Source organism: Caloenas nicobarica, chromosome 1 (assembly GCF_036013445.1).
Source record: "Caloenas nicobarica isolate bCalNic1 chromosome 1, bCalNic1.hap1, whole genome shotgun sequence".
NCBI classification, from domain to species: Eukaryota; Metazoa; Chordata; class Aves; order Columbiformes; family Columbidae; genus Caloenas; species Caloenas nicobarica.
This window is the reverse complement of record NC_088245.1, coordinates 185,773,564-185,789,440: the sequence shown is the minus strand read 5'-3', so window position 1 is coordinate 185,789,440 and position 15,877 is coordinate 185,773,564. Positions and strand designations below refer to the sequence as shown.

General features: G+C 50.5%; 1 protein-coding gene across 1 annotated transcript in view; it reads left to right on the top strand.

Annotated features, from left to right (window-relative positions):
• Positions 1-12,832: 12,832 nt before the first annotated feature.
• KPNA3 (karyopherin subunit alpha 3) overlaps positions 12,833-15,877 on the top strand; it is a 52,397-nt gene continuing 49,352 nt past the window's right edge. Inside the window, exon 1 of the mRNA XM_065630521.1 lies at positions 12,833-13,013. Coding sequence (XP_065486593.1) covers positions 12,930-13,013 — 84 coding nt within the window. The 5' untranslated portion in view covers positions 12,833-12,929. The remainder of the gene's footprint in view (positions 13,014-15,877) is intronic.

Below are 15,877 nucleotides of genomic sequence, written 5' to 3'. Positions count from 1 at the left end.
ACTGAGTGGCCTTCTTCCCTCTTCATTATCCACAAGGATTTCCCCTCCAGCTTCAGGACCCCAATGTACATTCCCAGTGCTTGATACTACTAAAAAATGTAACTGTAATTTTTAGCAAATCACCACAAGTACCTTTGTTTGGGACAAACCCCCAAACCTACCTGCTATCAAATCAGATATTTGCATCCAACTGCATCTCAGCCTTCTGAGCCTCTGTGGTAAGCAGAGATGTTTATTCTGGCAGTTTCCCCACAGCAGCCTACGAGGTTTCAGATATAGCAGCCATCAGTCAATGCAGGTTGAGCATATTTGGAGCAGAGAGACCTCCGGCAACTGCTGTCATGGCTGTAAGATTCAATTAAAAAGCACAGTTATCTTTTGTAGCCTGCAGCACTGTTATCTCTTCAAATACAAGGAAGCCCTATTCCTTTTACATTGATGGCAACACTAGGGACTCATCAAGCACGCTCTATACAATATTTTTTTAAAAAATAAAATCTGTAGGACCGACATAATTATCTGAGCTCTCACTTATTACCTGGAATGACAGGAATGAGCTGGTGCCGATTTTCTGCCAGGGAAGGAATTCCCCGCAGCCAGGAGGGCGGCTTTCGGTTTCTCTTCCACTTGGCCTCCCTCTTGTTTCAATCCCGGCTTGCTGAGTGCTGGCAAGGGACGTGGTGATGTGCAGAGTGGAGGGGGACGGCAGCTCAGCGTTTCACAAAGCGAGCAGCACTCCCGACCAGGGGCAAGAGGGAGCAGAGGGCAAGGGTCTGCCCAGGGGCTCTCTGAAGGGGACCCACCCTGGAGTCCCTCCAAATGGTGGCCCCTGCCGCTACTGTTTTTCAAAGTTGACCAAGAAGTCTCACAGGGTTTTGGGGTTTACCACTGTTGTTTTTCCTCCCTGCTTGGTTTTACCTTGGCAGCAGGGGAATACTGAGTTGCGTTGCTGCAGGTTTGCTGGAGGGCTTCTGGGAGGCCCTGGTGGTGTCTTGCTTAGTAGCTGGCTGTGGGCAGGAAAAATAGCCTGGCAAAATTTAAAAAACAAAATAAAACAAAACAAACCCAAAAAACACCTCTCTCCCTTTCTCTCTTTTCCCCCCGGATCAGTTCTCTGACCTGGCTCAGCACCAGTCTGCCAACCACCTGTACTGGTTAGTGGTGGGGACTCTCAGCGAAGCAGAACCAGCCCTTGCGGCTGGGCTGGTAGGGGGGATGCTGCCCTCCCAAAAGGCAGCACCTCCCTCCCCATTGAAATAAATTGGTATAAAACACCAACTTCAGCTAAATTTTAGTAGCCACACCAGGCTGGCTGACACCCAGTTCAACTCAGCCAGATTTTACATCGACTGTGTTGAATCATCATAAAACTATCTGCAACCAAATGCTTACAAAAAGCTCCCTCCTCTCTCAATTACTCCACACTCATATTTTTTATCCATGTTATGTTGTCATCGTCATGCCTTAGCTTAGATAGAGTGTTGCCAACACTCATGCTGTTTGAGGTTGCACTTTAAATCCACTGCAGCTTGACAAGCAGTGAAGTAGGAATTACAGCACTCATTAGTTTTCTTTTGTCCTTCTTCCCCCTCTTTTCTTTCACTTCTTTCTCCTCTCCTCTCCTCTCCTCTCCTTTCCTCTCCTCAAATCTCTCTCCTTTCCTTGACATTTTCCTGCCTCTTCTTGCCTCTGTTTGCTTTTTCTTCTTTCTCCCTTGTCTTGCCTTGCCTTTCTTTGCCTTGCCTTGCCTTTTTCTTGCCTTTCCCTCTTTTCTTTTGCATTGCCTTGCCTTGCCCTTCAGTCCTGTGCCTTGCTTTGCCTTTTTCTTGCCTTGCCCTCTTTTCTTTTGCCTTGCCTTGCCCTTCTGTCCTTTTTCTTGCCTTGCCCTTCTGTCCTTTTTCTTGCCTTGCCCTTTTCCTTGCACGGATGAAGAAAAGCTGAGAAATCCCTGAAGACAAAGTCAAACTCAGGTCTGGCTGAGATCCACATCTGCTGCTGGACACCAGCAGTTGGTGAGTTCACCAGCAGGTGGTTTGGTTGTCCCTGCCCTGGGATGAACATCCATCAGTGGATGCCGGGGACAGGAACAGCAGCCAACTGCAGCCGTGCCTCTGGGATGCAGCTGGACACCCCACGCCAAGCTTGGAGGTGATGGATCCTGATCTCCTCTGGCAGGGCCCCAGCAAGTCCAGCGCAGAGTGTGGCATCACTCCATCCTTGCCACTGAGCCGTGAGGCCTTGGTCACCTCGGCCAAATCTCCTGGGGATGCACCTGGGTGCCCTTGTGCCAGCCAGCCCACGAGAGCAGGGCAAGGAGCTGAAGACACTCGCGTTTCAGCAAGCTCACTCGCAGCTGGTGGGATGCCATTGTAGCAAGTGGTTGTCGTCACTCGCTCTGCTGGTTGCAATAATAAAAAGAGACAATTTAGAGCTGTACAGCTCTGACTGGGAGCGTTTCCCAGCTCCTGGCTCTGCGTGTGCTTCTCAGCCATGCACTGGCTTTGCTCTGTGTCGTGCAAAGCCTGAAGTGCCTCAACCTGTGCGATGTTAAGGGCTCCTGTCTGCAGCTCTGCAGCCTCCTCACTGCTCTGTGTTTCCCTCCATGCTGCTGGGTTCTCTCTAGGCCCTGGGCAGTGGTTTTCCCTTGTCAAACCATGTTGTTCTTGTCTTATTCTTATGGCCCTGTATCTGCAAGCCCTGTTACGACAGGCTCCTGTGAGAAGTGATGGTCATCAGCACAGGAATCCCCTTTCTTTCTCTCCTCTCTTCCTATTCCTGTGTTGTCTTTCTTGGTTTACATTAGGGGACACGACAAAATGTACACACAAAGCTTCACAAGCAACCAGTGTGCCCCATCAGTGTGTACTCCCATCAGCACTAACAGCTTTGAAAGCAGGAACAACAACAGGAAGTCTGAGTGGGTCAAAAAAAAAAAGAAAAATACATGTAGTTACCATGGGAAATTGCGGGGAGGGCACCCATACCACCAGAGAGGATGCCCAGGGGAAGACACTCCTCTGGGGACCTCCTGTTCTTTCTCCTCCCAGCTGGCCACGGGGCCGAGTTTTCCTTTCCCTTCTGTTTCTCTCTTTTTATTTTTGTATCTTTGTCCAAAAGCAGCTATTACCTCTGGAGTCAATGCACGTCACCAGCTCCAGACCCCATGAATAAATCTTCGCATGGGTCCAGGTATCTCAACATCCTCCACACAACATCCTGGGAGAGGCCGTGGGCAGCTGAGCACCAGCCAGCAGGAGAGCACCGCTGGCAAATGGTGCCCATCTTCCCATGGGACATGGTGCCCACCCGCCTCTGACACTCCTGCGTTGGGATCACACAGGGGTGAGCTCCAAGTGTGATGCAGAGCTGAGCAACCAGCATGCGAGGTCCACGTGATACCTGGTGGCCTGTGAGAAGAGGTCTATCCAGGTACAGCCCTGCTGGAGCACCCTTGCCGAACAAAGTCCAGGTCCATCAGAAAGGCAGAGCTGTGAGCAAAGACACTGCCCGTGTAGTTGATTCTTCCTTCATCCTACATTATCTTCAAATACTTAAAGCGGCATCAAAGATGAAAACGAATTCCTGTTCTTAACCAAAACAACTCACAAGGCTTCCTGTTTTGATTAACAGCTCCAGTCCAAAGGGAGGATGCAGGAATATAGAAAACAAGGCTAGGATACATTTTCCTGCCTCCTTCTTCTGTGATGCCATTTCAGTGGTATTTTGCTGGGAAGAGCGATGTCTAATGGGTTCCTGGCGCACGTATCATTAGAAAGCTGTTCAAAAGGATGGATGCAGGACACCCGCTTTAAAAAGTGACAGTGTAAAAATAGCATTCCCTCACTTGACACACCTGACCAAGTAGAGCAGATCTTTACCTGTGTCCAGAAAACAGCCATTTACCTTCATGAGCAAAGCCAAATCCCCGCTCTTCAAGCACGCACCCATATGCTTAGCCTTACACGTGTGTGGTGTCTGGTTTATTCAGTCAAAATAGCAACGCACATCGTTATTTTCAGGATTTGAGAAGCTATTGCCATGGGGACTGATGATCCAAATAGATCCTGAGATCAGATCACAGGAGGTTTTAAAATAAAATTGCCATTTCTGCCAATAATCACGTGAAACCGGCTTCAATGTGTAAGTATAGGCACTCACCGTTTTGATGATTTCTTACAAACTGAAGTTACTGAAACAAGAATATGATATATTTTTCATAACAGCCTGGCGTCAAACGTATAATTATTTGCAGGCTTTAAATATGTAGAACATTTCCTCAAATGAGCAGGAGATAGTGGCAAGAGCCAGCTGTACTTGGTACCAGAAGCATAAATACACATGAATTTTCTTCCATCAAGGCACACAAAGGGAAGTGTCTCTTGTTCCAGATTCACATAGCACCGCATCTGGGACTTTCTTATCTCTACAGCAAAACAAACTATTATATGCATATATATAAACTTATACTGGAGTGGAAATTAAAACTTGTTTCGTGGAACAGAAGTTATTAGAATCTGCCTCTACTTCTGCGTAATCTCTGCAGCAAACTGGTCTCAGGCTGTGCTATTAGCTCTCACAAAGGAAGCAATGTCAGGGCAGGTTAATACTTGGATGTGAGAGCACAAAAGAAAATCCGCCTTTCTAAGGATGCTGTAATCAGAGCTGCATTAACCAGGGACGGAGACAGCCTGCTCTGGGTGGGTGCAGGGAGGTGCCGGTTGCACAACATGCACACAGCGTGGAAATGCACTTTGTATTGCTGGGACTGAGGGGAGTGGTGGGGACCAGAAGCCCCCTCAGATCCACCTCCGTAAATCTTTGCTGTGTCTGTCAAAATTATTTGCATTAAATTGTCTTATACAAAAAGTTCTTAATCTGAGTTGGTGAAATCAGATCAAATCCAAGTGAAGGCTCCCGACAACCTTTAACAATGTGAGCATCAAATACTTTGGTGTCACTGCAATTCCGCTTTGAGATAACTTCTGCTCAACTAATGCCTATATTCTGCAGTGCAGTTGTAAGTCCTGCAGCTCTCAGCGACTGTGTTTGGGAGAAAAAGTGTATTGCTAACACATGCAAAATCTGAAACGGGGCATCATGCTCTGTGATGGTAACGTGCTGGCTATTCACATCTGTACTGGCTAAATACATCTTGCTAATGTGGATTAAACCACCATTTCCCCATCCCTCCATGGATGTTAACGTGTGTCAGTTAATGTGTATCACTCAGTTCCTGTTCAAAACAGCAGCCTCACAGCACCGTGGTGTTTAGGAAGCTGGCAGTACATGGGGCTTCACATTATGACTTAGAGGTGATGAAGGTCACTCCAAACCTGCTCCCAGAGCTCCAAACCTGCAGTTTGGTTACTTCAGAAGTGATCCTCCAGCGCCACCACACCGGAGGCTACAAGAGAAAAGCCGTCTTCTTCCCTCATGTTGCTGGAGTACAGAGATACGTCTGATGTGCATCAAAACTCTCATTGCTTGGGGCTATCAACACAAGGGAGTTTGTGAGCTCAAGCCTGACCCAGCAAACTACCAGTGCTCCAGAGATATTTTAAGTGTTCACTAGAATGAGGTTGTCCTGTATGGATTGCTTTTGGGAGACCAACCAGAGCCCACCAGGTCTCTCCTGGTCCAGTTGTAGCCCTGAGCTGGGTATGCAGGCTGGTTTGCAGAACCTTCAAAGGAGCTTCAATATCTCTGGGGTGGACGGGCCATGGACACGCATCCTGGCAGCCAGCAGGAGTGGGCTGTGACAGCAGAGCTGCACACCCACTGCTGAATCTCACCAACATCAGGCCTGGCCGACATACCCAGCTCTGCATTATCCGTCTCGTGCAAACACTGTGACCACACCGAAATGCTCAGTACCATCACCCCGCTGCAAGTGATGTTGATGAGGTCTGACCACAGAGGATTGCCCCACACTCACCTGCAGTCTTCAAGAAGAGGCCAGAGGCTTCATAGCAGGTGGATCCTCCTCATGCTAGAGCTTACAGGCTGAAATATGTACTGTGGCTGATGACAGTTGTCCCCATGGGCCCAATGGCCATCTCCCCATAGATGGAGAGCAGCAGCCTTCAGCTGGGCCCATGACTCTTGCGAGATGGAGTACAGGGCATTTCGAGTGTCTGACTCTGAGTCCCAGGGCTCTAAAGACAGGCTTTCCCTCGCCTGCTGGGATGCTCTCCACCTTGCTGCAGTCTCCACAGCTTGCACGAAGGCTTTGAGGACTCCTTTTGCTTAGAGGATGCATCGAGACAGGGTTGCCCCAGCAGTGTAATCACAGCCTGGCACTGCTGTGGCTGATGGGCCAGGAGGGACACCTGGGAAGCCACGCACAATCACACAGCCGGCACAAGGCTACCTGCACCTTGCCCCCAGGGTCCTAACATATGGGCTTGCACCACCAAGGATATCACCCAGGAAGATGGACTTTCCCCTTCTCTTTGTCATGACACAGAAGTAAACCTCTCCTGCTCCAGAGGGTGAGGAATGTGGTACCCCAGACCCTGTGACTGGCAAGTTTAAAGGAGATCTTTATTAGCCCTGCAGTTTCCCAAATAAGATGACATTATTTACCTGGTTACAGACTACTTCTGCAGTTATCTCCCTCCCAGACATGCTTGCTTCTCATTGTCTCTGCTACCACATTCTGTGCATCCATAATGAAGAGAAGAAAAAAGCCTCCCAATTATGCCAATTAAATTATCCGCTTTGAAATATAAATTAAGAGAGCCATCCTGCAGACAGTCACTCCCAGGTCCTCAGGGACCTTTCCTGTAACCTGCATTCCTTTGCTTCTGCTTCAGGCACAGCGTAGTCTGTGTCAGAGGCTTCCTGGCCCTTTTTGGCTCTGGACCTGGGCTTCAACTGCTGCATCTCCAGGCTGCCTGTGGTGAAGGCTCTGGGACATGGAGCAGACTGCCTGGAGCTGTTCCCACCAGGAGAACCAGCAAGCCCATCAGGTTTTGTTGTTCATGGCACAGCCCAGCCCAGCCCAACCTCCTGAGCACTTGCATCCCAAGGCAAAAGCCCAGGAGTCTGGTGGACCCATAGCTATGCAAACAGTATCTCAGCAGCTTTACCTGGATCAAAGCTCTGGGCAGGACGATATTCTGGTTCCTGATCACCATCTGACTTAAAATTGGGAAAGCCATCCAGGCCCTGGTGTAAGTCTCTGCGACCCCTCTGGTTCTGCGGCATCCTGGAGCTCAGACTTCGCAGAAAGCGATGTCTTCAGCTCCAGGTGGGTTCCCAGGCCCTGAGCACATCCCCCTCCTCCCGAGGCTTGGGCTGCCTGGGCCCAGGGCCAGCTCTGACAGCGCAGCTGGCTGGCCTTGAATCAAAGAGCTGTTTGGGAACACACTGTGAGGAGCGTCGGTGGGAACTCGCTCCCCTTATCTCGGGAACTGCTCTTAAGCAAGGCTTTTACCCTTTAGTCTCTGCCTGAGCTACATTGCAGCTACGCCTGTACCCGGCCATATAACTTACCAGTCTGGACCCTGACGTGACCCGGGACCTGCCTCATCACTATGGTCTTGTCTGGTGATCGTGCTTTTGGCTGACCTCAGCTACCATCACCCAACCAAGCTCTTCTTGCTTGGGTACTGTGGCAGCGAGCCCTTGACCATGAAGCCCCTACCCCATGCCCACCTTGCTGTCACCCTCAACCCCAGCTCACCTTCTTGTGTGGTGCTGCCCGACAGCAGGAAACAGCAGAAGATGAGGAACTGGTGTGTACTTACAAAGGGGTTTCTTGTGAGAATAGTGGAGGAAGAAAGTGATGCTCTATCCCAGGAGAAGCTTCCCCTAATTCTACTCCCAGTCAAAGTGTGGACAAAAATGCTGAGATAGCAACTTGGCTCAGACTGAACGCAGAAGGCCTATGAATAACCAGAAGTTTTACAGTTCCTCCTTCACTAACAACACCCCCCAGATTCTGGAATTGCTAGCAGACCAGCCAGCTTCTCCCTCAGTGCTTCTGTTCCTGGTCTGCAGATAACGAGGCATTTATAAATCCCAACCCTGGGCTGTTCACTGGTTCTTCCATGGCCAGCCTCACACCAGCTCCTTCACCAGCTCTTTGTGTTGCCCTCAGAAGCGACTTCTCCCAGCAGCAAGGGCAGACCTCTGGGACTGGTCCTGGCACAGACATACTGAGGAGGGTCCTCATTTTGCTGAGCCCCCCACCAGCCTACCCACCTCCTGGCAACCCAGTGCAGCTGTCTGTTTTTGCAAAGTGCCATTGACTGTGCTGCCTATGGGTAGCAGGATATGGTGCACCGCTGCAGAGAGGTATTTAAGACTGCCAGGTCCATTGAGACACTGTTGAAGGACTGAGAAAAGACATCGGAGAGCCAAATTTGATGAGGTACATATCCCCACTGTAGCCAGGGCAGGGTTTCCTTGTGTAGACTATCCTAGCCTGTTGCTGGAGTTTTCTGCCAAAAGAGCAGCTGTTTTCACCCCAGGCTGAAGTCTGACACAAGGCAAACCGCCTCCAGGGTGGGTGACTGGAGAACCCAGACCCTGGCATGGAAGGGACCAAGCAGTAACAGGACAGCCTGGTGACACTCATAACGTACTGCTTTGAAACTGGAAGACCACACTGTAGCCTGAGAGTATTCAGGTGCCAAGTTCGTAGGGATGTGGTTCACTGAGTACTCACTTTCTGCTGTAAATCTCAGGACTATTGTGGGTCTGATCAGAAGCCTGTCTTATTCAGCATTGCATGTCCAAAAGACACCAGCAAATGGATGTTTTAAGAAAAGCATAAGAACAGGAAAAAAAGTGATGCTTTCCCCAGCACTTTTTCAATTTCCAACCATTTTCAGATTAGGAGTTTCCTGACCTGGGGATGTGGATCTTTGTACACAGCAACTTTCCATGGGCTTCTCTTTGACAGACCTAGATTATGTCTCCTTGAGTGCATGTTACCTCTTAGCATTCACGGCATTTGATGTCAGCCTTTGACAAAGCTGGAGTCTTTACCAGGATTTACCTCACATTCATTACTAAGCCTTCATTACCATTTCCTATGAAGACCAATTTTTACTTCAGTGATGGGAGAGAACTGCAAATGTGCATTAATAACTCACCAAAATGATACATGTATCTTAAGGGAAAATGGGTGGCGAGGGCATTGTTTGTAGGGGACTTTGCCTCAGTTTACTTCATGCGTTACTCATCCTTTTTTGTCACAGAGCAATGTCCGATGAGATGCTGGTTGCTGGAGAGCTATACATACAGCAGGAACAGCTGAAGATGATCCAAGCAGGGACCCTGGCTGCGCATGTGTCTGAGCCTGTGCCAGTCACGCTGCCTCTAACAGACACAAGAAAACAAGGTGTGAAAGTTAATGTCTGCTGGAAGTTAGAGAGCATACAAACAGTGGAAAATTTTGTAGGAAAAAGCTTTCTCTCGGTCTGCCATGCCAATGGTAATACATGGTTAAAGCTGCCATGCAAACCAAGCCAGAGATGCTTGGGCATCCCATTTTGAGATGGGCAAGGAAGACACGAGACTCACGAGTGGTTTAGGTTAACTTAATGGCTTGAGTGACAATCCTTGTACCTTTCTATGACGACAAGTCGCACGATTTTACAGTGTGTTCTTGACAGATGGTTTGTAGCCAAGTCAGCAGCAGTGGTTTAAGACGATACCACCTCACCAGCTGCCCCACTCCTCTGCTGGGGAGGTACCCACACCTCCTCCACCCCACAGGTCTTGGCTTCAGCTGCTCGTGGCTGTGAACAGAGAGACTGAGGAGCTGACGTTTTATTTGCCTCTCCTGCCTCGCCTTCTAACATCTGCTAGCAGGGTGGGACTGACAACAGGTAGCATCTTGAAGCACTGCATGTAAATCTCCACAGTCCTTCTTGGAGAGACTGCCAGCAAGAATATGGCTCAGGTTCTTTACATTTCTTTTACATACTGGTTTTCTTGCAGCTGTATTGACTGGTGGATATAGACAAAATCACTGACTGCAGAAGAACAAATGACTGCCTACTACAGGGTGAGTGGCCTCTGACTCTGGAGCTGCAGGTGGTTCCTGAGCTGACCACGTGCACTTCCCAAAATATGGCAATATCACCTGCTGGGTTCATTTTGTCTTGCTGAAGCCAACAGGTCATCCCAAAACCAAGCACGGCTCAATGCTGTTCAGAAATGAGACACCCGAAGAGTTGTTATTGCCTCACATTTTGAAGTATGAAAGATCTCTCCCCCCTATAGCTCTTTAAGCTACGAAGTTTATGTTATTGGGGCACTGAAGGCACCCACTGACCTCGCTGGCTCTAACCAGACTCTTTTTCTCCCCTTCTCTCTTCCCATCACCCAGGAGCCCCATTTCAGCCCAGCCAGTACATGAGCCTGCACATCTGGGCCAGGGCTGCGGTGGAGCTGGAGACCGGCACTGCTGCAGCCTCGCTGGGGCAGGGGGCTGAAATGGAGTACGGGGAGGCTGCGCAGGGTCAGTAAATTCTCCTAGTGGTCTCATGGCCCAAACATATACCTTGCAGGTCTTGATGTGAAGCTCATATAGTGAGGAAGAATGACCACAGTGAACCACATTGTTCGTTCAGTTTTCAAAGCAGTAAAGTACTCATTCCTTATATTTTAATAGTGTCTGTTAATTAAAGTGCCAAAAAGTAGTATTTGCTTAACTACATCAAAACGTTTTCTCTCTGAGTACATGCAAGTTGAATTATCCAGTCAAGAGCTCCACCAAGAAACTTCCATGTTGCTCTAAGAGGTGTTCAGTTCCTGAGTATCTACTAAGACCAAAGAAATGCAATATAGAAACTCTGAAAGGCTTTTACATGGATAGGAAGAAATGGGAAAGAAAAGACATCACCACCGTGGTATCTTTAAATACTATCTAGTGGAATGGGTATAGATTTATGGATTGGTAAATGGAGTTGTCCCAGTCTGGAGACACTTCATTTTTTATTTGCAAGTTTTCCTTTTACCACACAGATTACAAGCTGAACAAACCTCTTTGGTTTGTGGTAATAGCAAGCAACTGCTCCAGAGGACAACTGCAACACCCCTGCCTGCAGGGATCACATCAGCATTGCTCTGGTGTCCTAGCAGGCCAGAGTAAGCCACAGCTGGCAGCTACAGCCACCTTCCCTGGCAGGTAAAGCAATCAGCTACTGAATCTGCTTTAGCAGCTCTCTTGAAGACAGCTGGATCCAATCCTCCTTCAAAAAAGCAAGTGCCAGAGCCTAGAAGCCATCTCTGACATTAATGATCTTGACAAACGCTGGTCACAATAGTCTGCCATTTGGGCTTTGCCTGCTCCTGGCTCCTTCTTCTCTTCCACTGCTAGCAATAATGGTGCAGCACACCCAGACAAAGCCGTTGAGAAAAGACACAGAGGAAAGTGCATTGGGAGCTGAAAATACTTGAATACGAGAGGGGTGGAAATGCTACATTGATCCCTCAGATAACAACATTTGGCACGCAGCTGAATGATAGTGAAGAAGAACATTAGTCTTCCAGATTTTTATTCATCTCCATCAGGCTGCAAGCCTTGTTTTGCCAGAACTGTGAGTTACAAGTTACAGTCATTTGAACGATATAAAGAGGGGCTGGGGGAAAGCAATCAAAAAGCCAAGCTGTCAATTAAAGGGAGTGACTCTGAAAGAGAAAGAGGTCTATGGAAAGCTTATATATAGCTATAAAGGCCTGTTGCAGAACCTGATGCGGTATGTGTTAGATATCAACATTACATGTTTTCATTATTTGGGGGCTTTGGTTTTCTTGGATACTTGTCTTCCAAAGGAATAATACTCTGCTTTATGGAAGGTGTTGGATCACTGCTTACCACTGTCTAGTTACCTCCCCTCCACACATCCTCTCTTCTAGCACGCAAATACCAGGTGCGACCTTGCCGTGCTGTATTTGACCGAACTTGCTGTGCGCAGGTGACTCTCGATCTGGAGGTCCTGGCTCTGTTTGCAGCATATACAACTCCCACCACAGCTGCACTGATGACCCGGGAGAGGGAGGGGTTGCAGTAATTTTGTCAGTTTGGGGACAATTTGTCGGGCTGGCAGAGACCATCCGCGCTCCGCGTTGCGGCAGGCGCGCCAGCCCGGGGACGCACAGGGCTGTCGTGCACACGTGTGGCGCGGCGGGCGCGCTCGCAAAGCGCGGGATTTTCTTCGCAGGTGGGCTCGCTGTTGCAGGGCGCGGGAGCTGAAGGAGGCCTGGGGCTGGATTTGCTGGGTGCTCGTTGTGCGGCGTCTCCCCGGCGCCAGCCAAGGGGCCGGGGAGCTTCCTGCAGGCCGGGGGTGCCGTGAACCCACCGCGGCCCCAGCAGGGTTGATCCCGACGGGGCACGCGAGGCCCCGGAGCCCCTCAGAAGCACGAGGCCGCGGAGGGCCGGCTGCGCGCCGCTGCCGGGGCCTCCCCGCCGCCCTCGGCGTTTCCCGGAGCCCCACAGGGTTCAGCGTTGAGCGGGAACCCCACGGCTCTCGGCCTGCCCGCCCGCCCGGCAGGGCGCGCTCCCGCCCGCTCCACGTGCGAGGCCGCCGCCTCCCGGGACTACACCCCCCAGAATGCAGTGCGGCACCGACATTCCCCCCCCCGGCCCCGCAGGGCTCCCTCCGCCGGTTACGCGGGGCGGGGCGAGGCGGCCGCGCCGCCATTGGCGGGGTCCGCCCGCCGCGTCACGTGGGCCCGCGGCCGCGCTCCCCGTCACTCAGCAACGGCGCGCGCGCTCGGCGCCCCCCCCCGCTTCGCTGCTCTCCCCCCTCCCTTCCCCCCCGCGCGCTCGTCACGGAGCGTCCCGCGTCCCCCCGCCCCCCTCTCCTCCCCCCGCGCCCGCCCCTCGCGCGAGCCGCCGGGAGCCGCCGCCGGAGCCGCCTCACAGGAGCCGCGAGCAGCCGCCGCCGGGAGCCGCCGCCGCCGCCGCCATGGCCGAGAACGCCGCCGCCGCTGCCGCCGGCCTGGAGAACCACCGCATCAAGAGCTTCAAGAACAAGGGCCGCGACGTGGAGGTAGGTGCGGGGCCCCCGGCCGGGCCCGGCCTCCGCCTCCGGCGGGCGAGAGGAGGGGCCGGGGCCTGGCCGCGCTCGCGTCGCCGCCGGCGGGCGGCGGGAAGGAGGGCGGGGAGCGGCCGCCCGGGGCGGGCGGCGGCGGGGAGAACGCCCGCGGGGGATTTTTCTCCTCCGTCATGCGGGCGCGGCCGGCGGGGGGCGAAGGAGGCGGCGGCGGCGGGGGGAAGGGTTGGCGCGGCCGGGCCAAGCGCAAACCCGGCGGGCGGCGGGCGGGCCTCGCCGCGCCCCCTTCACCGCCTCCCCGGCTTGCCGGGCTTCGGGAGGGCCCGCTGGGCCCCGCGCCGGCGGCGGTGCCCGGGCAGGGCCGGCAGGCGGGGGGATGCATCCCGCCCCCCCCCCCCGCGTCCCCTCCTGCCGCAGCGCTCCTCGCTCCCGGCCCAGCTGCCTCCTGTCCTGCCTCCTCCCCGGGCCCCCTCCCCCGTGCGCGGCGGGATCGGGGCTCGGGTGGGGTGGACAATGGTGTCGGCTGCCTTTTGTGCCAGTCCCTCGGGGCGGTAATAGCCCTTCCGCCGGGGCGAGGGGCTGCCCTGCCCGTCCTCCCGTGCCCCGCTGTGCCGCTGCCGCACACGGAGGCCTGTGCTGGTGGTAGGGGCCGCTCCCACACTCTGATCCGCCTTTTTACCGGGTACCGTGCTGGCCCATTTTGCTCCCTGTATTGCCTTAAATCAACCTTTTTTTTTTTTTTTCCTTTCTTTCTTTCTTTTTTAATGCTTGTAGGCACAAAAGTAATCGTCTGCTGGGCGTCTCCAGCTAAATCGGGAAGGAGTGTGGTGCTTATTAAGGCTAATGGAGTATTAGTTTACTCCCCCGAATTTGAGAGACGCTGAGTGATTGGAAGCTTATTCCCTGGAGGTATTCCGAAGGTCTTCTGAATCTGTGTGGCATTACCGGGAACATCTTCAGTTCTAGTCACAATTGAAAAGGGAGGCAATCCCAGATCTTGTGTTTAAGTTTCTGTAATAGGAAAGGAACGGGGAGGGAGTTGTTCTGAAATCAGACTAGGATTGAAAGCTGATTAGGATTCGCTAGGGTGAAAACCTAAATATGTGTCAGATTGCTTTGACTTCACCTGAGGGTGTTTTTCATGCCTCTCTTGATTTTATCACTTAAACTTATTTCTGTGGTCAGTAGGGCTTGATTTTTTGGTCCTTTGAAAGCATATTTTATATCTTAGCAGAAGTCACACCTCTGCTGCTATTGTTTGGGTGGAGACAATTTTATGCAGGTCAGGCTTAGCAGCAGCAGTGTCTTTAAGATGACATTCACGGTGTAAACTAATCTTTATCTTATTTTTTGTTTAACTTGGTGACAGTGAATCTTTCTCACAGAAAATATTGTCTGTAAAGTGTATGATAACTTCAACACTTCTGCCTAACATTAGGAAATGTTAGAAAGTAACTAAAAATTGCCCATCCTTCTGTTTAGCGGTTGCTTTTCAGGGTAAGGAGGAGACGTGGGGGTTTCTTTTTCACCTTCTCATCCAGTGAGGCTCTTCCTACTACTTCTCATTCATTTTGTCCTTGTCTCATCTCTCCATCTTGGTTACTGGCTTTGTTGCTGCTTTCTCAGTTGCTGGCCTGAATCCATCAGAGCTCTAAACAGGGAAAGGTTAGGTATGTACGTGCCTAGTGTGAACTGATCTACCATCCATACTTGCTTATATTATAGCATGCCCGAGATTAGGGGAATTAAATATCTGCCTCTACAGTGGGAAGAAGGGAATTGACTGCCTGAGCTTTACTGAAATTAGTTATACCAGACCAGCTAAGGTAGTTTAGCTCCTGAAGGGGATTAATTATTTTGGAATTGGGTGTTTGCTGTTAGGGAGAAGTATATCCTCTAGGGTTATGTTCCAGTGCGCTGACTGGCTTCTTTTTGTGGCTGAGCCTGAGATCGTTTAGTAGATAGCTCCAACAATGTTGATGTGGTGAAAGGTTTCATCCATGCTTTTGCAAAGGATTAAAATCTAAGCAGCATCTTTCTTTTGGGGGCAACAAACAGATGAAACACAGAACTATGTACAAGTTGTATACACATGGCGATAGGCTAAAATGAAATTTAGATTCATTTAAAGGACTGTACAAGATTAGAAGTGTGTCAGCGTCTTTCAAAATAGCATCATTTGTGTTAAATGTCTGAAGTGTTCTACCAGATCTCCTTTTTGCCTCTTTTCTGATCTGGTACTTATTTAAAAGTTCGTGTTAGAAGTACCCTTCCAGGTAAACTTTAGCTTAACTCTCTAGAAGTAAAACAATATAAGTTCGGTTTATAGTGGAGAATGAAGGAGCACAGCAGTGTTGTATAATTGCCATTACTTACTGTGCTTCTCTTGAGATACTGGTACAGAGACCGACCTACTGATTGGACAAATTGTCTGTATTTAGTGAAAGTTATCAGTTTTCCACAAAATGTTTCTTTTCTAAATCAAATATTATACATAATTCCCAATGGTCAGGAATTAAATACACTTGTTTTGGTCCTTGTGCTACAATAAGGAGTTTTTCATAGAGATCCTTCCTTCGATTTTCTCTGTTTGACTTTGGAAACCAGGAGGCATCAGCGCTATCATTGACATTGATCTACACATTTTGTCTAATTCCACCGAAGATAAAATAAATGGTTAGGATGATGGAGTAATAAATCATGGTCTAAAATATTCCAAGCTGTATGCTCTCAAGTTCAGCTTGAGAACAGTGGCATTTGAGTCACCTTCTGCCTGGAGACAGTCACTGCCTTTAAACTCATCAGGTTTGAATACATTCTTTAGTAATCTTCCTTTGGCTTCTTATAAATACTGATGAGTT